This window comes from Vombatus ursinus, unplaced genomic scaffold, assembly GCF_900497805.2.
Source record: "Vombatus ursinus unplaced genomic scaffold, bare-nosed wombat genome assembly UNPS02014773.1, whole genome shotgun sequence".
In the NCBI taxonomy this organism is placed as follows: Eukaryota; Metazoa; Chordata; class Mammalia; order Diprotodontia; family Vombatidae; genus Vombatus; species Vombatus ursinus.
The window spans coordinates 42331904-42354748 of record NW_020954551.1 but is presented as its reverse complement, the minus strand read 5'-3'; the positions used below and the strand labels follow the sequence as shown (position 1 = coordinate 42354748).

The 22845-nt window shown below is 44.8% G+C and overlaps 1 protein-coding gene across 3 annotated transcripts in view; it reads left to right on the top strand.

Moving 5' to 3' along the window:
- The window catches only part of MGLL (monoglyceride lipase), a 158677-nt gene extending 136251 nt beyond the window's left edge, over positions 1-22426 (top strand). For all 3 annotated transcript variants that reach the window (XM_027863740.1, XM_027863739.1, XM_027863741.1), the window contains 2 exons: positions 14790-15005; positions 17467-22426. In XM_027863740.1, coding sequence (XP_027719541.1) covers positions 14790-15005; positions 17467-17592 — 342 coding nt within the window. In that variant the 3' untranslated portion in view covers positions 17593-22426. The remainder of the gene's footprint in view (positions 1-14789; positions 15006-17466) is intronic.
- The last annotated feature ends 419 nt before the right edge of the window (positions 22427-22845 follow it).

Here is a 22845-nt window from a genome sequence, read left to right as displayed (position 1 = left end):
CTTACTGTTCGTGAATAAACAATGTTCCACGAGGTCATTTCAAAATCAAACTCTACGTTTAAGGTGCAAGATATGAGGCTAGGTAAACGTTCATCCCTGAAGGCTTCAGTTTTCCAATCTGTAAAACATGAAGTTTGGACCAGATGAACTCCAAAGTCTTTTCTAATATTACTCTAACATCCTGTGCTCTGAGGTCCCTCCCACCTCCAATAACACTCTGTTTTAAGGCCCTTTCCAGCTCCAATGTTCTGTATTCCAAGGTCCCTTCTAGCTTTAACATTTTATGTCCTGAAGTCCCCTCTGGTGCAGGTTTTTTTGTGCTTTAAGTTCCCTGCCAGCTCTGACATTTCATAAAATGCAAGAAAGGTAGGTTAGGACCCTGGATTAAGCATTCTGTTTACAGGGGCACTCTTTAGAATTCACCTTATTTCTCACCATAAATCTCGTAACCACCTGTCATGTACAAGGATCTTGAATTGGGCACATTACATATACAAACAACAAACAGTTCCTGCTCTCAAGGAGCTTACAGGCTACTTACTGAATGATATGAGTGGGATAAATGACTCAATTCCTCCCTTTGGGAACCCATGAAATTGTTCTGGGTGACCCTGGTCAACTTTACTGGAGGAGGGCTGCTTTTGAAGGAGAAGGCTTCTTCCCTCCTCAAGCAATCAATATATATCCAAGTGCTTTAAGATCAGACCCACTGATTTGTTTCAAAGCTGAAATATTTTAGCTGAGACTCTAAGCTCTCTGGTAGTAGCTACGATAAGACAGTTTCTGAGTCCTAGGGACATCCATTATTTACATGTCAAATATATTCCTCTTCCAGAACCAGCTTTCTGCCCTCTATAAATATCTTTGGGATGCCCTCCAAGAGCATTTTTACTAGTTTATATTCACGACAGGCAGGCCATATGGTGAGTTATATGTATGCAAGTTGTAGTTACAAGTCAATAACTTTTGCTTACTTCGTTTTCCATCTAGAATTTCTCCCTCCCTCCTTCTGGTCCCAGTGAAAAAGAACAAGTGCCCCCTATCTTCTTAACACAATCGGGGACCAGTTTCCAGCCACACATAATAGATCTTTCTCCATCATTCCCCACACACCAGTCCACAAAGTATTTTCCAAAGACCTGGGTTCAGGCGCCCTTGGTCACTGCCCAATCCCTTCAGAAAGGCTTCTGCTAAGACTGTGAAAAACTGGAAATACTGAGAACTAAGCCATCCAACAGCTAAAGCTAACCCCTTCCCTCCCACACAGCTTTCTGCAGAAACTCCCTCCTTGCAAGGATCATTACCTTTCTAATAAAGACTGTTTTTCTTAGCCATTTTGATCTTAAAAACATCCATCACTAGCATTTTATAATCCACACAAAAGATTTGTCTGTTTGCTGCAGCTAAAAATTCTTTGTTGCTTAAAAAACAACAACAACAAAAAAACCCCACAATCCGAAGCCCATGAGAACATCTCTCGGCATGCACTGCATTGTATGGGGGTGGCTGATTGGAGGGTGGGGGAGAGGAAGACAGCTTATGTGAATTGAGTTCCATTATTTTACTCCATGGGAATAGAGTGTCTGTCAATGTAGTCACCTACCCCCTTTTGATGTTTTTCCCCCAGAGCCCTTCCCTTATTGACTTTGATAAAATAGATGGGAGCCAGACTTGAATTCAGCTGCTCCCTGAGCCCAACAAACTGATGTGCTCCGAGCAAGGGCTGGATCAGGCTGGAGAATAGTGACAGTTTCCATTTATTCAGAGCCTTATGGTTTGAAAAGCCCTTTGCATATATATAACCTAATAATAACAGCTAGCATTTACATTGCTCTTTAAAGTTTGCAAAGCACTTTACAAATACTGTCTCATTTGATCCTCACAATAATCTTGGGAGGTAGGTTCTGTTATCATCATCCCCATTTCACAGATGAGGAAATAAAGGCAGGCAAAGGTTGAGTGACTTGCCCAGTGTCACATAGCTACTACATATCTATGGCTGGATTTGAGTTTAGGTCTTCCTAATTGCAGATCTGGCATCCATCCACTGCACCACTAAGCAGCCTTATTTGAGGAGCTGAGAGCTTGAGTGATTTACCCATGGTCACAGAGAAAGTATCAGAACTGCGATTTGAACCCAAGTCTTCCTGACTCCAAATCCAGTACTCTATCCATAACACTGGATTTGGAGTGTTTCTCTGTGACCCTGGAAAAATTGCTAAGGTTCTCTGAGCTCCTCAAGTCAGGCTGGTAGAACATAGATTCTTACGGCTAGAAAAGACCACAAGGTCATCTACTCTAACCTCATTTTAGAAATAAGGAAACTGAGTTTCAAAAAGAGGAAATGGCTTGCCCACAGTCACACAGCCAGTTAATGAAAGAGGCAGGATTAAAACCCAGGCCTCCCTGTCCCACAACCCTGTAGCTTGGTGGTCATTTTCATGAATGTCCTTTGCCAACTTGGGATTCAGAAATTGAGGTTTGTTTGATTCTGGGATTCTAAGGTCAAGAATTAGGAACAAGGGGGCAGCTAGGTGGCACGGAGGACACAGCACCGGCCCTAGAGTCAGGAGGACCTGAGTTCAAATCTAACCTCAGACACATAATACTTACTAGCTATGGGACTCTGGGCAAGTCACTTAACCCCAGTTGCCTGACAAAAAATAAAAGAAAAAGAATTAGGAAAAAGGAAGACGATAACACCTCACTTGGTACCATATAAATTCCCAGAACAATTTTAGGCAACTGACTACAGCTGGAAACCTTGGCTGGAGGGTGTGAGTAGCTGTCCACTGACCAAGCAGCTGATTTCTCTCTGTCCTCTGGGGTTACGCCGGGGCTCCATCAGCTGTTTATTTCTGTATCTTTAGTAAAATGTCAGGAACCATTCACTGTGATGGACAGCTGACTTTTAGCATTGGCCTCAGTGGTAAAGGAGCTGTTCAGGCCTCCAAAGGAGGAGCGATGGCACAAAGAGGGCAGTGGTGTTTGGCCAGGAACAGAGAAGACTTAGGGGACCACATGGTAGCTATCTTAAAGGAGTTAAAGGGATCAATGCAAGAGGTTAGAACTAGGATTAATCAGTAGCTATTACAGGAGATCAGATTTTTGCTCAGTATGAGACATTTCTCTGTAATGGTTTTGTTGTTGTTCGGTTGTTAGTCATGTTCAACTCTTCATGACCCCACACTTGGCAAAGATACTGGAGTGGAGTGATTTGCCATTTCCTTCTCATTTTACAGATGAGGAAACTAAGGCAAACAGGGTTAAGTGACTTGCCCAGGGTCACACAGCTAGTAAGTGTCTGAGGCCAGCTTTGAATTCACAAAGATGAGTCTTCCTGACTCCAGGCCCAGCACGCTATCCACTGTACCACCTAGCTACCCCTAATGATTACAGTGACCCAATAATGAAAAAGGCTACTCCAATGGGTAATGACCTCCCCATCACTAGAAGTATTCAAGTTGAGGCCAGATGCTGTCAGGAATGTTACAAGGTGGGATTCCTGTGTGGAATGGGAGCTTGGGTTAGATGATCTTTAGGATTCCTCTAAGGAAAAATGAGAAGTCAGCATGGTGTATAACTGGAGGGCTGAACCCTAAGTCAGGTTGACCTGGGCTCAAATTCTATCTCCAAAGCATGTTGTTTGTATGACACTGGGCAAGCCACTTAACTTGTCGATTTCTCAGACATCTCTTTAAGATGATAAATTGCAGAAGAGTTGCTGGTCTGCATTAGTAAAGGAAGTTTCTTCACCAAGAGCTCTGCAATGGTGATGAAAGCATAGGTTTGAATAACAACTAAAAAAAAGAAGCATGGCAGTGTGATGAAAGCATTGGCTTTTCAGTGAGAGGACCCGGGTTCAAATCCTAAACCTTGGGGGAAATCACTGAACCTCTCTGAAGATGTTTTATCCTCTTTAAAATGGGAGGGGGATGAGCTAAACAATGATTTCTAATGTCTCTTCCAACTTGAAATCGGAAATCCTTCCAACTCCAAGATCTGTGTCTCTATGAGTCAGACAACTCTCAACAGTCCCTTATCTGGAGTATTCTGTGATAGGTTATTACTAGACATTTTGCTAAATCTTGGTACCTTCTAGTAAATGTAAGACTATCCAGTGGCTTTAACTTTGGATCTTCAAAAAGTGGTGTTTTGCAAGAATAATAAATGATTTCTGTGTGTTTGATTAAATGGTCTGTCTTTAAAATCAAGCCTTCAGTTTAGGTTAGCCCTATCTAATTTCCTAATCAACATTTAAAATGTTCCATTCCCAAATATTCCTCCATCAAACTGTAGCATCCCTTAGGGCAGAATCCCTTGTTCATAATGGATGTTTTTTTCACCAAAGACCATGGGGTATAGTGGTGAAAACATTGTTTAGAATCCCAAATTTGCTGCTTTCTACCTGTGTGAGCCTGGGACATTCACTTAACCCTGCCAGGCCTCAGTTTCCTTTTCTATAAAATTAGAAGATTGGACTAGATGACCTCTAGCTCTAAAACCCATGATCCCATATCCAGAGATTATGGTCACTTGTTGCCACTGGTGTTGGGATATTCTGATTTGGCTAAGAGGGTGGAACATCAAGTTACCTTATTCTACACCCAGCTCTGGATTGGAGACTGCCTGGAAACCATAGGGTGTCAGACTGTTCCCCTGTGCAGGAAGCTTTCTTCACTGCAACATTTTCTTTGCAGTCTAAGTAGAGGGGGCTTTCTTAAGTGTCCTGTTAGGTCCTCAGGCTATAGGTAAGCTCAGCTTCCGAGAATACTCTCATCCCACACTCCCAGGAAAAACTATCAATCCCTTGACATGAATATGGAGAGGTAATTCTCTGCAAAAACCCATGTCATTATTATTTTTCACACAATTTGTCTGGGGTATGATGTTTTAAATTTTTTTAAGTTCTTGTCTCTTGTACAGCAGATAGGGAAGTCAGACTCACCAACATGAAAAATGTAAAGCAACCGTTAATAAGACTGGGCTGTCTGCCAGTATACCATCTAGAAGCTTAGCACTCCAGTGAACGCTGAAGTACTGCTGATACTTATGTGGGCTTGTCAAGCCAGCTTCTCCAAGTAGACTCATAGAATGTCAATGCTTAGAAAGACTCTAGAACATGGAAAGTTAGAGCTGGAGGAGGACCCTAGAACATGGAATATCAGAGTTGGGAGAGCCTTCGAATGTGGAGCATCAGAGCAGAGAAGAACCCTACAACATAGAATAGCAGAGCTGGGAGAGACCCTACAACATGGAATGTCAGAGCTGGGAGGGTCGTCGAACGTGGAGTGTCAGAGCAGAGAAGGACCCTACAACATAGAATGGTAGAGCTGGTGGAGGACCGTAGAACATGGAATGTCAGATGTGGGAAGGGTCTTACAACATGGAATGACAGGGCTGGGAGGGGACTTTGGAACAGAGAATATCAGAGTGAGAAGAAATCTTAGAACAGAAATTATAAGTAGAAGGAAACTTAAAACATAGAATGTCAGAGCTGGAAGGATCTGAAGGGGCCTTAAAATATGGAATGCTTCAGATGGAAGGGGGAATCTTAAAACATGAAATGTTATAATAATAAAGGAACTTAGATGATAAAATGTCAGAGCTGGGAGGGGCCTTAGAACAGAGAATCTCAGAACTGGAAGACTTTGGCACATGAAATGGTAGAATCGGGAGGGTCCTGAGAACATAAAGTGTTCTAGATAGAAGAAGTCTTAAGGTTCTTCTAGTCCAACCCCATCATTTAGGACAGAGTGTCTTAACTGAGACCCAGAGAGGGACAGTGAATTTCCCATTGTTGCCCAATGGGTTACTCTCAGCAACCTAAACCTCAGTCTGAGTCTTCATCCAGTGCTTTCTCCATCACACCAGGGGACCTTATGGTCCACAAATATTTCACATAATTATTTATGTGATACCGCCCACTGACATTCTACTGCAAACAAGTTTTACATTTTTATTTCCCACTCAAAGAATCACAAGATCATAGATTAGAGAACCTAAGAGATCATTGGCAGTTGGCGAAGCTGTGGATAGAGTCCTGGACCTGAAGTCAGAAAGATTTGACTTCAAATCCAGCCTCAGACACTTACTATGTAATCCTGCATAAGTCACTTAATCACTGCCTGCCTCAGTTTCCTTCTCTGTAAAATGGAGATAATAATAGCACCTCTACCTCCCAGAGTTGTTGTAAAAATCCAATAAGATAATAACTGTAAAGAGCTTTGCAAACCTTGCAGACTCCAAATAGGCTATATGATTATTATCTTCCACCCCCATATTTCACAGAGGAGGAAACAGGCCCAGTGAAGGGGAGCTGTTTTGCCTAAAGTTACAGAAGCAAAAGCCAGAATTTGAACTCAGGTCATCCCACCTCAAACCCAGCACAATTTACACCATTCCACAGTGAAAGATTGATTATTGTTCTTATCTATTCGATAGCTAGGTACGCCATCTCCCTCAGACCATTAAAATCTAAGGAAAATGTATCTTAGTTTTCTCTTTTAATTTAAACATGAAATCTAATTGAATGTTGGGAGCATTTTTATGTTTTGGACCAGATCTATGATTTCATAGGTGTGGGGAGATCCCAGTGCATATCTCCCTCTGTTGGCACCTTCTCTGCATCTTATACTTTTGGAGTTGCCCTGGGATACTGACAAGTGACTTAGCCAGGATCACTCAGTCAGTATGTGTCAGAGATGGAACTTGAACCCAGGTGTCTCTGGCTCAAGCTGATGTTAAATTTTGGGCATAAGCATTTATGCCCCAGAAATCACAAGTTGCAAATCAAGGTTTGTTTTATTGTTCTGCTGATTATCTAGAGACCTTAAAAAAAAAGTGATGTGAAAAATGTTAATGATGCAGATTAAACTTAAAAGTGTGTGCCCTACTTTTCAGAGAGCTGTTCGTTAAACATTTTACCCACATGCCCCTGGTCCAAGGCCAACTCTCTATTCACTATGCCATACCTTTTATTATAAAGTAAGATGGAAAAACTAAAGTCCTAAGATTTGGCAGCAGGGACAATCCCTTAGTTATATTCAGTCAAGGCCTTATTGAAAACTTCTAGGGTATTGACTGAAACTGTATTAGCATTGGTTTTTTGGTTGTTGTTCAGGAATTTCAGTCATATCGGACTCTTGGTGAATCCATTTTGGGGTTTTGTTGGCAAGGATACTGCAGTAGTTTGCTATTTCCTTCATCAGCTCATTTTACAGGTGAGGAAACTGAGGCAAACAGGGTTAGAGGACTTGCCCAGGGTCACACAGCTAGTGTCTGAGGCCAGATTTGAACTCATGGAGATGAACCTTCCTGATTCTAAGCCCAGTGCTCTATCCACTACAGCGCCACCTAATGGCCCTTATCATTGATTACCATTTCATTCATTCAAAGTTCTTTCTCCAAAGAGATTTTACTCTTAAAATCCTCAAAGCCCAGACACTGCCCATTGGCTGTCTTTGAGTTTAATTTGCCCGAAAAAGGCACTGCAAAAATAAAGGTTTGTTGAACTGAAAATCCCTGGGAAATAAGATCAAGTCCCCTTTCTATGGCCCTTTAAGGCACAGGAAGCATTCTTAGCACCACCATGTGTAGCAGACAGACAGGTAAGTGGTGGAGCCAGGGTCTCAAGTCAGGTCTTCTGACTCCAAGGCCAAGGCTCTTTTCTCCATGCCAGCAGCAAAAGATTTGGCATGGGAAGAGCTCTTCTAAAACTCTTTTACTTCCTTCTAAGCAACAGAGTCCTGAGCAACGTAGCCTCTTTCTTCTCCTTTCACCCACAGTCCTAAGTCCACCTCCCATCTCCTCTCCTGCCCTTTCCCACACATCTGCTGACTGTACTGCTGGCTTGGCAGGAACTCAGACCCAAAATAGGCCATTGTCTGAAGTGGCCAATGTGGGCCAGGACAAGAAACAATTTGAACTGCATCGCAGGAAGACAGTAAAGCTTTTGGGACCATTAACCTAGAGAACAACCTTCCAGAGGAACCCTCAGCATCTTCTGTGGGTCATTAAAAACCAATCTGGGCAAAGCTTCTAAGGGTATTTTAAGGAGCAGGCATGGGAGGTTAGGAACTTGATCTTGGAAGGCTGTCCAACCTCAAGCTCTGTAACAAGAGAACCAGACATAACCTCCCATCCCAAGCCACTCAAACCATCACAAGCTGCACTCAGCAGTGGAGGGCCCCCAGATGGATGGCTTGGCTCCAGTCCTGGGGCAGGGAGCAGGACAGACATGATCTCAATGGTGGCTCATTGTTCAGTTGCTCCTTTTTTCCCCTGGCAATTCACAAATACCCTGGTTCTTCTTGACCACTTCCAAGCATGGAAAAGAATGTGGCTAAATCTGCTGCCCAGATTGTGGCCCTAGGAGGGCCAGAGATTTCAAGCAGGAGGGAACCTTAGACACCATCTGGTCTAATCCTTTCCTGAGCAGAATCTTTTCCCTGACATGTGACCAGAGATCTAGCCTCTGCTCACAACATCTTCAGAAATGAGGACCTAGTTACCTCCTAAAATGCCCCCATCCCACTTTGGGACAGAGGCAGCTTGGTGGCCCAGTGGACTCTGGACCTGGAGTCAGGAAGACCTGAGTTTAAATCCAGCCTCAGACCCCTTCTATCTCTGTAACCTTGAACAAGTCACTTAACCTCTGTTTGTCTGAGTTTCCCTCTTGGTAAAATGGGAATAATAATTGCACTTACCTCCCGGGGTTGTTGTGAGAATCAAGTAAGATAGTATTTGTCAAACTCTTCGGCAAACCTTAAAGTATTCTATAAATGCTGGCTATTATTGTTATTGTTATTATTATTATTATAGCAATTAGATCTAATTGTTAGGAAGCTTATTGAGCCAAATTTTTCTTCTCAGCAACTTCCACCCATTGTTCCTAATTCTGCCCTCTGGAGCCAAGAATCAATCAGTGAACATTTATTAAGCGTCTACTATGTGCCAGGCACTATGCTAAGCACTGGAGATACAAAAAGACACAAAAGACAGTCTCTGCCCTCAAGGAGCTTACAATCTAATGGGAGAACATTATACAAACAAATATATACAAAGCAAGCTATATACAGGATAAGTAGGAAATAATTAAAAGAGGGAAAGTGCTAAAATTAAGAGGGGCTAGGGAAGGCATCTTGCAAGAGATAGGCTTTTATTTGGGACTTAAGGAAGTCAGGGAGGTCAGTAGTTGACAGCCTTTTGGACATCCGAAGATCTGCTAAATCTTGTTTTGTCCAGGCCAGCCTCTCCCTCATTTCCTCCATCTAGCTCTTGCCATTTAAGTCCCCCTCCTCCGGATCCCCTCCAGCTCATGAAAGTCTTTCCTCAAATTCAGTGCCCTAAGTTCAATCAATCAACAAGTATTTATTGAACACCTACTATGTGCCAGGCACTATGGTAGGCACTGAAGATAACAAGACCAAAGAAATAGAGGAAAATGGCCCAAATTAAACACAACTGTCCCGACATTGTCTGGTGAAACCCGACCTTAGACTTGTGGTCAGAAGTCCTAAGTTCAAGTCCATGTTCTGACACTGATTATGTGGCTCTGGGCAAATCACTGAAGTTCTGAGTTTCCTTACCTGTAAAATGGGGAGAAGGCTTATACTGCCCACCTTAAGGGGTTGTTGTGAAGAGGGTACTTTGTGAACTCTTAAGTGAGCTATTATGATCACGAACTGGGGCAGAGGACCGCTGGACTGTGGTCTCCTTTATTGTGGGCCCTGGGCTTCTGTTGATGCTGCCTGAGATCCCATTAGCTTTCGCGCCTGCCTTGTCACACCCTTGATGTGGGTACGATTGGGCTCACTGCTCACTTTGTTCTTTAACCTGGAGGTATGCAAGCAAGCACCTTGGAGGTATGTGAGTCTGATTCGTGGTTGGGTGGGCTAGACGGTCCCTTCTGACTCTGAGGCTCTGACGCCCCTCCTGTTTTCACGTCACCCACTCAACCCAGCCAAGCCTCTTACAGCCAGGACTGTTGCCCCCGGCCTGCCCCTGCCTCCCAGCCCATGTTACTGGACCCTTGTACCTTCCTCACCAGCCTGGGAGGGGTCATAGAGGGAGAGAGAGATTGAGACAGACATCCTATGAAAGGTGAGGTTTGAGCTGAGACTTGGAGAAAGCCAGGAGTCAGGAGGGAAGAGAGGAAGCATTCCAGGCAGGGAGAAAAGTTAGCGCAAAGACTGAGGCCGGAGATGGAGGTCAACATGGCAGGTCCAGCAAATAAGCTGATGGAGCTGGATTGTAGCAATCATAGGATCTAGAGTTGGAAGGGCCTTAGTAAGCATCTAGTTTAGCAGCTCCTTTTTACAGAAACTGGGATCAGAGAAAGGAGTAGGCTTTGCTTAGATCACTCAGCTAGTAAGGGGCACACTGGGGCTTCTGTCCCCAAGTCTAATGGACGCCATGACTCCTTGATGCCTCTGAACAGGAAGCAGGACCATAGAGTATAGCCAGATTGCTGGAAGGAATCTCAGAAGCATCTAGGCCAACCCTTTCATTTTGCAAATGAAGAAATAGAAGCCCGGGGAGAGTAACTGATTCACCCATGATCACACAGGTAGCACGTCAGGTAATGGCTTTTTGCTAATGGCTAATGAGAAGCGAAGCCTAGAGCAGGATATGTACAGGAGTGACCTGAAAGCGTCTCCCACTGCCACCAGCAAAGTCCTGGCCCTTACCACCTCATGCCTGGTCTAGTTTCCCAGCTCACAGACTGTTCCTCCTCTGGTGTCTCTTGCATACCCCTCCCATCTTGATCTTCCTTTATGTTTATTTTGGGTAGCTAGAATGCCCAGTGGATAGAGCACTGGGCTTGGAGTCAGGAAGACTCTGCTTTATGAGTTCAAATCCAGCCTCAGATACTTACTAGCTGTGTGACCCTGGGCAAGTCACTTAACACCGTTTGCCTTCGTTTCCCCATCTGTAAAATGAGCCAGAGAAAAAAATGGCAAACTGCTCCAGCATCTTTGCCAAGAAAACCCTGAAAGGGGTCACGAAGAGTCAAACACACGCACTGAGCAACAACAGCAAATGTTTATTTCACTCCATTTTCATTGTTTATAAACCTTCAGTGATTCTCTGTTGCGTATCCAAAACAAAACACAAAACAAACAGAAACAAAAAAGAGCCCAACTATTTAGTCTGGCATTCAAGGCCTTCCACAACCTGGCTACCTTCCCAGCCTTATCTCCTGCCTTATTTAATATACAAACCCTCTGGTTCTAACTAACATGACGTAATGAAATGAATCTGGGGCCTTCAAGGCAGGAGACCTGGGTTCAAATTCTAACTCTCACACTTATTACCCTGGGCAAATCATGTCACTTTTTTAGGATTTCAATTTTCTCATCTTTAAAATGAGGATAATTCCATGTGTTATCTACCTTCTGCTGTTGTGAAAGAATCTTTGTAAACCCCAAAACGTTGTAAAAATGAGAGCTATCAGTGTCGACCAAACGGGACTCTCTGTTCCCTGAACACATCAGATATTTTCCATCCTATGTACTTTTGTGAGTTCTACCTGAAGTTCCACCTGGAGTACCTCCTGACCACACCCACCTCCATCAACCAAGGTTCATGTGGCTCACTTCTATCACCACAACCCTCCATGAAGCTTTTCCCATCCTTCCCGGCCTCCACCACTACGACTAGGAATGAAGTCTCCCTCCCCTGAACACCTATAATATTCTTTGTGCCTCTCTTGTGGTTCCTAAAACCCACTACCATAGGTTACACATTTTGTGTGTATGTATTACTTCAATACCTAGTCAAAAGAGTCAAGGTTTTAGCCGAGTAGCTGCTTCCTTCTTTGATGCAGAATGTACCTTCACACATTTGTCAAGTTAAGTCAGCAATCATTGATTGAGCACCTACTATGTGCCAGTACTCTGCTAAGTGCTGAGGATACAAAGAAAGGCAAAAATCAAATAGTCCCTACTGTGGAGGGCCTCATAGTCTAATGGGGGAGACAACGTGTGAACCCTTGTGTGCAAATAAGGTGTATGCAGGATAGATAGAGGGGGTCATTTTAGAGGGAAGGCACTAAGATTAAGGATGCCTAGGACAGGCAGTGGGACTTTAGCTGAGGTAATAGGGGAGCCATTGAAGTTTATTGAATGAGGACAGGAACAGTGGGGTGACATGGGCAAGACTGTCCTTTAGGAAGAACAGTTTGACAATTGAGTGGAAAAAGGACTGGAGTGGAGAGAGACCTTTGTTGGCAGTTTTCTGAGTTTCTGTGACCAAAAAATTTGCTATTTGGGGGGCCACACTCAGCCAGGCTGGTCTTTGTACATCAAAACACATGTGTGTGCGCACACCCATGTACACCCACGTACACATACATATGCACACAAAGAGTCCATCTCCAGACCTGTTATTCTGGAAGCCTTTGGAGCTTGCTAGGATGTGTCAGGGCACACGCCCCAAAGCATGCACTTTGCCAGAGCAAAGCCTTCAGAAACTAAGTATCATCTCCATAGAGCACAAGAAAGGCTTTTGTAAGGGCTACATCACTCCTCTCCACATTCAAACTGTGTGTTTTTGGGAGGATGGGGATTGTTTCTTATTCATTTCTGTACCCTATAGTGCCTAACATGGGGGCCTTACTAATCACAGGTAATTAATAGGCATAAGTTGAAGTCCAGTATGCATATCCAGTCTATTCTGATGAACATTTAAGTGACTAGGAGCAAAGCGCTGTGCTGGGTGCACAGATACAACCACAACCACAACAAAAAGTCGCTACCCTCAAGGAGCTTCCATTCTACTGGAGGGATACAAGATGAATCATATATCTATATATGCATTTGTGTAATATGTATGTATGTGTATATATATATATATATATATATATATGTATATATGATAATTTGAAGGGGGACAAAGAGAGACAGAAACAGAGAGACAGAGAGCACTAGTTGCCAATGGGAATCAGGAAAAGCTATGATTCCTGTGCTGAACCTTGAAGCAATCCAAAGGGTATAAAAGTTAGAACTGTAGCATAATACTAGCTAGCATTTAAGATTTTTGCTAAGCACTTTACATATGCTATCTCACTTCTTTCTTGCAACAACTCTAGGAGGTAGGTGCTATTATTATCCCCATTTTACAGATGAGGAAACTGAGGCTGAAAAAAGCAACTTGCCCAGGGTCACAGCTAGTAAGTGTCTGAGGCTGGATTTGAACTCAGGTCCACTGTACCACCTAGCTGCCCCATGGTGGGCAGCCTGGCCAGCCTAGCTCCAGCTTCAGCTTGCATGTGCCTGGTAGCTAAGGGAAAAGTTACAATCTCAATAGTCTGATGAGATGCTTTCTGCCACACCTAGATTAAAGTAGTATGTGGGACCCTTCACTGTCCTCTAAAAAAACTCTATAGGGAGTCTCTGGTTCTTTTTGCTAACTGTGCTCAGCTCCTGCTTTCTATAACCTGCTCAGTGGAAGCATCTTAGAATATGACCTTAGACTCATAATGCCAAAGAACATTAGAATTGACAAGGACCTTGGAGAGATCATCCAGGCTAACCCTCACATGCTCCAGGTGATAGAAGTGAGAACCAAGTAGGAGAAGTGACTTGCCCAGGGTCCCAAGGCAAGTTAGGACCCAAACTGGAACTAGAACCCAGGTCTTCTTATTTCCAATCCAGAATGCTTTCCACGTCACCTTGTCCTGATGCCTGGACAGATGGTTGTTTGATGACATGTAGCAGCCCACTCTGTAACTCTCCTTTGGGTAGAGTGGGAGCAGGGATGTCAATATGGTTGATATTTCATAGTTGCAGGCAGCAACCTGGAGAGCCCTGAAAGGTTGTAGTAGGGAGAAAAGAGAGGAGGTATGGAGATTAAAAGAGAGAGAAAGAAGAAAGAGAGAGAGAGAGACAGAGACAGAGAGAGAGACAGAGAGGCAGAAAGACAGAGAGAGACAGAGACAGAGACAGAGAGAGACAGAGACAGAGAGAGCAAGAGACAGAGCAAGAGAGAGAAAGAGACGGAGAGAGAGCAAGAGAGAGACAGAGACAGAGACAAAGAGAGAGAGACACAGAGACAGAGACAGAGAGAGAGAACAAGAAAGAAAGAGAGACAGAGAAAAAGCAAGAGAGAAAGAGAGACAGAGACAGAGAGAGAGACAGAGACAGAAAGAGAGCAAGAGAGATAGAGCATGAGAGAGAGAAAGAGACAGAGAGAGACAGAGAGAGATAGAGACAGAGAGAGAGAACAAGAGAGAGAGACAGAGACAGACAGACAGAGACAGAGACAGAGAGACAGACAGAGAGAGAGCAAGAGAGCAAGAGAGAGAGAGAGAGAGGGAGAGAGAGAGAGAGGGAGAGAGAGAGAGAGGGAGAGAGAGAGGAAGACAGAAAGAAAAATAAAGAGGGAATGAAAGAAAGGGGGAAAGAAAAAGGGGAGAAGGAAACTAGGGAGAGGTGAAAGAAGGGAATAAAAGAGGGAGAAAATAAAATGAGAAAGAAAGAGAAGAGAAGAAAGAACATGAAGAGAAAGGAAGAAAGAATAAATGTTGGGTGAAGATTAGAAATTTCCTTGATTGAGATGCCAGGAGGAAGGATGGAGATGAGCATTTTATTAAGCACCTACTATGTACACAGCACTTTACAAATATTATCTCAGGGTCAAGAAAATAAAAGTTTAGTCTGAGCTGTTAGTTTTCCACTAAATACAAGTTGCCTGGAAAGCAGGCATTGAAGACCATAGAAAGGAAACTTGGTCCAGCTGCAGGCAGCCCAGGAAATCTGCTCACCCTGAACTCTTTCCTCCTACAGGTTGATTCCTACAACTCAGATCCCCTGATCTGCCGTACAGGATTAAAGGTTTGCTTTGGTATCCAGTTGCTGAATGCCGTATCCCGGGTGGAGAGGGCCCTCCCCAGGCTGACACTGCCAATTCTGCTGCTGCAGGGATCCGCTGACAAGCTGTGTGACAGCAAGGGGGCCTACGTGCTCATGGAAGCTGCCAAAAGTCAGGATAAGACCTTGAAGGTAAACCTCATGTGGGTGTCTGCACTGGGCTGGCTCTAAGACTAGCCGTGACACCACGGGGGATCACCAAGTCATAGAGGAAAGCAGAAATAGATCTTAGAGGTCACCGAGTGCACCCTCAGTCATTTGTAGAGAAGAAAACTGAGGCTCAGAGGGGTCAAGTGACTTTTCATAGATGTCGAGACTTGGCCCTAGGTTCTGTGACTCTGAGCATGGCCTTGTCTCTACTACCCCACGTGGCCTTGTGTATCAGGCCTGAGAGGATGCACGGCCCAGTCACCTCTGAGCTGTAGCAAGGACATGGTCTGAAATACGGGTACCGTTGGCTCCAGTCCATTCTGATAGGCGTGGTCCAGCCGTGTGTGTGTGTGTGTGTGTGTGTGTGTGTGTGTGTGTGTGTATTAATGAGTCACAGTCTGAAATACGGGTACCATTGGCTCCAGTCCATTCTGATAGGCGTGGTCCAGCCGTGTGTGTGTGTGTGTGTGTGTGTGTGTGTGTGTGTGTGTGTGTGTAATAATGAAGCCTCTGTTGGACCTGTTGACATGCAAGGAGGTTCCAAGAGACTGAGTCTTTCCCTCTTTCTTTCTCTCTTCCTCTTTCTCTTTCTCTTCCTCTCTTCTCTCTCTGTCTCTCTCTCTCTCATTCTATTTCTCTTCCTTTCATTGCCACACCTTCTCTTTTCTCCTCCAGCCCCACTAACGTGGTTTTCATCTTTAACAGTTTAAAAATACACTGAGACTTTTGAAATGTCCTGTGTTTGGGGTAAGAGAACAGGACTGATTTAGGAGAGTGCAGTGGGTGGAAGGGCCTGGATTAGTTCTGATTTAGCAAAGAACTCTAAACTTGAGGTGAGAAGGCTGGAGGAAGCCATTACTACATTCTAGAATCTCCAAATTGGCCTTCAGATCATTCTGTGTGAGTAAGAAGTATTGGCCGATATTCTTCTCTCAATGACCGAAAGGGAAAATGCCTCGGGCGCACAGCCCCTACAAAGAGTCTAGTGCTGAGGTCCATGTAAGGATACCAGAGGTCCAGTCCGTTTGATGGTGCTGGTCTCCTCTTTCTGTCTCTCCCCACTGGATAGTTGTGCCCTCCTGACACCCATAATGTTATACTCTTCTCAAACTACAAATGATATTAAGATACTATGAGACAGGCCTACAGAAACCGCAAAGAGCTTGTTACCACCCTGAGAAGGTAAAACTGAGCAGATCCGGAGACCCAGGGAGGCTGAACAGGAGAGCCGTAGCTGGTTGGGGGTAGCCGTAGCCATCCTAGGTGTAACCTGGGAAGGGAGGGGTTCTCCATTTTTTTTGAGCCAAGGATTCAGACAGAAGAAGGATGTGGATCAGAAATTAAAACCTTGATGGGGGGCGGCGAGGTGGTGCAGTGGAGAGAGCTCCAGCCTTGGAGTCAGGAGGACTGAGTTCAAATCCAGACTCAGACACTTGGCACTTACTAGCTATGTGACCCTGGGCAAGTCACTTAACCCTGACTGCCTCACCAAAAAGCAAAAAACAAAAAAAACCTTGATGGACTCTGCACATGGCAATGACAGTCGACAATCTGTAAGAGTGGCTATGGAATGATGGCCTATATCTTTACAGCCCTATAAAATACACGAAGCACCTTTCCTCACAACAGCCCCGTGGAGGAGATAGTACTATATGTATGGTGTGTGTATGTGTGTGTATGCATAGAAACATATATACATATATGTGTATATATCTATATACATAGATATATACACAAGTGTACATGTGTGTGTATGTACACAACACACATGTGTACATATACACACACTGCTGTGTTTATATGCCCAGTGCACGTATGGGCTGTGTGCATTGCATTGCACATGTGTGCAAGTATGTTGTATGTGTGCATGTGTACATGTGTGTCTGTATAGGTAGATATAAAATATTATATAGAATATGTGCCTATATATAGAAACATAGACGTATGTGTGCACATGTATATATATATATAATATATATATTATGTGTGTGTGTACATCTATAATATTTCTGTATAATAGCTCTTTTATAGATGATGAAGCAGAGTCCCAGAGAGATAAGATGGTCTCATGATTCATACTAGGTCCCTCAGTTCTTAAGCTTCCAAGCTGGGGTGAGAGTCTGAGTGTTCCGATACCCAGCTCGGGGTCGTTTGCCCTGTGCCATGCTGCCACCCTCTAATAGCTGTCCTTTTGGTACTGATCACCATCAGTAAGCCTTTCCCGAGTATCCACCGGTCTTTCCTGCCCCACTTTCGTAGACAGATTGAAGATCTGAATTCAGATTCAGCAGCAGAGAGCCTCCTTTGTCTTCAGTGGGCTTAGTGATCCTGAGGCTGAGGTTCACGTTGTAAACTTTCCCGTTCATTTCAGGCGCCCGTGCCTGTGTCTTCTCTCTGCTCTGTCCATGGTGTCTCTGACTATCTGTTTTTTTCTTGGCCACAGATCTACGAAGGTGCCTACCACGTCCTCCACAAAGAGCTTCCCGAAGTGACGAGCTCTGTCTTCCACGAAATAAAGATGTGGTTCTCCCAAAGAATAGCTTCAGGAGGAGCCACTTCCAATCCCTAAGCATGTCAGCCTGGTTGCCATATCATGGTCTGTGGGAAATAGGCAGAGAAAGGGGTGGAAGCTGGTTTCTTGGCTTCGTCTTACCAAAATCTCAAATTGGAGGGATTCCTAGCACAATTTGCTTAAAAAAAAAATAAGTAGACATTCCTATCATAGGATGACCTCCCCGTCAGCTATTTGAAAATTTCCCTTAAGTGGAGGGGGGTGGGGAGAGAGAAACCCTTTATGGAAAAAGGGTACCAGGTGGGGGAAGAGCTACGGGCAAATCTCAAGATAGGGTCTATATGCCAATGATTATAGGAAGGAGTTCCTCTGCACCAATTCTCCCAGCCCCGATGTGGTTTCTCTTGGAAGCCTTGCATTACATGCAGGGCAGGGTGGGGGTGGGGGTGGGGTGTTTATCTCTACCCATACTGCAATAATATTTGCAGTGACTTTATAACTGACAGTTCGTTGAGTTTCTCCTCCTAATGTGACTCCCGTCCCGTTCCCCCACTTCCCACCTGCCATTTGATGTTCCTATAGACAGAAAGTGAGTCTTAAAACCAAAGGAACCAGGTAGGAGATCTGTCTAGTCATAGAATCAGTGTAAGTCATTCCATGATCTAATTCATGGCTAATTTAGCTGGCTGGGACTGTAGAGCCTCCAGGGGGAGGCTGCCATCCCACAGAAAAACTGAACATGGGGGCACATTAAGTTCCTTCTCAATATAATCAGGTTTTCAGGGGAAAATGAGAATGAAATATTAAAAAGGAGCATGAAAAATAACAGCACACAAACCAACACAACGGGAGACAATTCTCTATTTTCCCCAAATAGACCCTTCCCCTTTCAAAGGACCAGAAACCCTGGAGTTAATAGACAGATCTGCTATATACCTTCAAAGAGTCTGCCTAGACTTGTTTAACCACTGACACTATGAAAGAAAAAGCCGTATTTAATATAAAATGTTTAATATATGATGCATATTATAAGACATATAATATTTTGGTGATTGGGAGAAGACTAATTATCAGAGACCAAGGAGGATTTGAGAGAACCTTGCTTAAAAAAAAAAAGTCCATGGTGGATATGGGTGAAACCATCAAGACCCAAGACAGTTGTCCGGCATAGCTCTTCACGTCTCTGTCTTCTTCAGAGGGTGCCATTAGGATCACTTGTATCTCTTAACATGGCCCTAGACATCTGTCTTTGCCCACAGCTTTACCATCAGCCTTGGGGGAAGACAAGAGTGGACTCTGCTGGTGGGGGCTCAGAAGTGTTCCATTGCACTTTGGAAGATGGTCAACACTCTGAAGAAGAACAAGACCTAAGGCGCCTTTCCAGGGTCCCTCCCCCAACCCATATCCCCCAGAATGACTCTCTAGAAGAGAGCAGCTATGCCCACAGACATCTGTCAGCTACGGCCCAACTGTCTCTTGGAGTAAGAACCAGCATGACTGGTAAAATATAAGCATTAGAAATGGGATAGTTTGCACAGAGAGCTAGTGGTGCCAAGAGCGCTGCTTGGGCGGTCTGCTGTCAAGGAAGCCAAAGCATGTCTGAACTGCCCAGAAGATGCTCAGGAGATAAAATGAGAGAAAACAGGATCTTCCAAGGTGATGTCAGTGTACGTGATGGGCAAACCCTGGAGACAGTCTTCCTTCCTTCATCGATTCTGCATGGAGGGCACTTCTTACGCCAGGGTTTCCCATCAAATCCATGGTGTGCAGGGCACCCACTGGCTTTGCCAGATCTAGTCCAGCTCATCCCCAGTCCCTGAATGATGTGGGAGTATAGAAGACAACTGACTCAGCAGTCTTGCTGCTTGGGTAACTGCTCCCTAAATTCCATTTGGTGCCTTCCGATTGAAGTGAGGGCCATTGAACATTTCCTGGAGAAGTCACCAGTACTGAGGACACAGCTACCTCTGGTGGAGGGATCTGGGTGCTCCCAAATTGCCAGCACATTCTCCCAGTCTTGTCTGGCTCATTGGGAATGGACCTTGGAGAAGAGATGGGGGAATCATTTGCCTCATTTCCCAAGTCTGCCCAGCAGCACAGTCTGGAGAATGTAGTAGCCCCAAGAATACAAAGATGGGAAAGCCAGAAGCAGGTTGGAGTTTCGCATAATTAACAATCAGATTTCAGGGGGAGTCACTTCCTTAAGCCATGAGGGAAACCTGTCATCTCTCTCTCAGGCCCCTAACAGCAGAGTAAGTGGAGCTGGAAGGAGGATGCCTCCGGCCCTGAATCCAGTCCAGTGGCCTGCTTCTTCTCAGGTGTTGTTTCCATCTGCCTCCCTTCTCCTCTCCTCTCCTCTCTCTTCTTCCCCTCAGTGAATGCCAGCAATAAATAGGGGGTCATGTGGCTAAGACACAGCAGTACTGTCTTTTCCAAAATGGACTTTTTCTTTTTAACTCCGCATGGTTCATCAGATATAAATTCCACAGCTGTTGTGAACCTCTGAAAGGGACAATTCAAGGAGCAAACCCCCACCACGAGGGTCCCTCCCACCCATCAGTCTGAAGGACTCGTTTCTGTTTCCAAAACTGCACATAGATGCCAACTTCGCCCACTGAAATGCCAACACCAGTTTCACAACAGAGAGGGGAAAATTACATCTTTCTACCACCCTGCTGAGAAGTGAGATTTTGGCCAAATGCCTTCTTCCCTCCCTTTCCAGGCCTCAAACTCAGCTATCTATCTGAAGGTGAGGCAGAGTCTTGGAAAAGGCGTTTACTGAAATATACCTGCCATGTCTCCCAGGAGCTAAAAAGGTGCTTCTTGCTCCCATTCCAGCTTGACTCATTGCCACTTTTGTGGGTACCAGTTTATATGGCTAGGTTATGGTAACTGGCAGTAAAAACTACTTCTGGTACAGCCTCACCCACACCTACCATCTCCAGGAGCCCACTTTGGCCGTGGGAGCCTGGGCTCAGGGAAGAGTCGATGAGCTAAGCCACCTCAGAGAGATGGAAACCTCTTCCCCAACTCCCACGAGACACAGCTACCTTGGTCACCTAGCTCAAAGGCCACCACTATAGGCTAGCAGGAGGGTCTTACTCCTGAACTTAGTGAGATTCAGAAAATAACAAATGACCCCTGGTGAGATCATGAGCACATAGTAACTTCATACCCACTTTAGCCAAGGCATTACCAAAGGCAGGAGACAGACAGGCACCTGTGGGTTCATTGGCAATAGACGCCATAGTCCATTTGGTTTCAGATGTCTAGATTGTGTGATTCCCTCTCCTTTAGAGTCAGTTGCCTGGGGAGAGAAAAGTAAGGCAGAGATTGAGTTCTGAGCAAAAGATTAACCCACATATGCTTAGCAGGACCAAAGAATCTATCAAAAGAGCACCATTTTTTAGCCAACAAAAAAAGCAAAAATTTTGAGTAGGGCCCTTAGTCTTCTAAGCAGTGAATGCTAATCTTTAGGATGGGAGAGTTGATCACACTTATCACCCTCCCTCTTCCCTCAACAGTTCCTTGAAAAAGCACTCACTTCCCCACCGTCCAGCCCTCCTAAGCCAGGGCCCAGTGAATACTGGGAGGCAGGACCTAGTCTTCCACTGGGCACTTTGAGGCACAGACACCTTAGCTACGTACTGAGTTTCTGAAGCAAGGTACGAAGAGGGAAACTGACTTCTGAAGAAACTGACCCAGGTGCTAGGTCTATTTCACCTAATTGCCGGTGAAGGGCTATTAGTCCCCTCGGACTGAGATCAATCTTGTTATGGGGCAGAAATGAGCAGAGATTCCCAAACCTGTAAGGAGCAAATGACGCCAATCTAAGGAAACTTAGGCTGCCAGCTGTGCCTGGCACCCTGGAAGGTGAGGTGGAAACAGAAGCCAAAAAAGAGGAGGAAGAGAGGAGAGGAGAGGAGAGGGGAGAGAGAGAGAGAGAGAGAGAGAGAGAGAGAGAGAGAATTTTCGTCTAGTATAACTGAGTCTTGAGAATACCACCAATACCACTGACAAACCAGAGTACAGACCTATCTGTGAAGAAATTGTATCCACCTATTAAAATGTAAGCTCCTTGAGGGCAGTGACTGTCTCTCTCTTATATTTGTATCCCCAGCACCTAGCACAGTGGCTGGCACTGAGTGAATGCTTGTTGGTTGAGTATTGGTACCCCACCATCCAATCCCTTTATTTTAAGGGTTTTTAAACTGTGAGCATGTGATGCCCAGCACCTTAAGCATGGTAGGAGCTTAATAAACACTTGATTGGATTGCACTGGGTAGGAATGGATTAGATTGGACTAGATGTGCATGAAAAGCTTTTATATAGGAATGGAAACCAGTTGTTGCTGGTGAAGGTCCCATGTCCCCTGGGAATCTCACCCTCCAACCAAGCCCCTTGTCCCCAGTGGTGATGGGGAGGTGGCAGGTGGCACGCTCAGGTCTTGATTCCAAACCATGTGGACTTCCACCCATCAGTGGCACTGCACAATATTTGATGGAACTGGGTTTTCCTTTAAAAGAAGAACACAGCCCAATAGCGATTGAGCAATAGTACTCTGTGCCTGCTTCCTTTATCCTTCCTGCCCCCATCACTCTAGCATCCAAAGGCCCTATATAACAAAAGGCCAGAAGCATCTTCTTTTCAATGGTATTTTTCCTACCCTGCCCCCAGCCCTGCACTTTAACCTATCGCTAACATAAACCTACCAAGACCCCCAAGTAATTCCTAGTCCAGTCCTCTTGCCATGTTCCATTGCAGTTCAATGACATATACTCATAGAGACTTTTAGTGGGGCAAATGTGTACAAGTTTAGAACTATTACAGGAACACAGTGTATGATTACTGCTAATCAATAATAAAAACCTATGTTTTCTGAATGGTGTTAGATCTGTGTGTGTGTGTGTGTGTGTGTGTGTGTCTTTTTTCAGTGGCACTCAGATGCTGGTATGAGCAGCTCTTGAACATTTCTCCCCAGGACTGGCAAATTACAGTCTTCTTTGCCAAGCTGGAGACAAGAGTTTCAGCTGTTGCCCCATCCCCACCACAGTTCCTTCACTTGCTAAATCCTCAAGCCACCGTCCCGGCCATTCAGTGAGAGCTATTTGGGGAATGGATACAATTCAACTCAGTATGACAGGTGTCCCTGTCTGTCCATCCTCACTACCAGTCCCCTCACCATCAAGGACAACCAAAACAATTGTGAGCTCAAAGTAGAGCTGGGGTGGTCAGACAAAGCCAGTGCAGGAAAGTGCAAAGGATGCTAGATTTGGTGTTAGGGAACATGGGCTCAAATCTGAGTTTTGT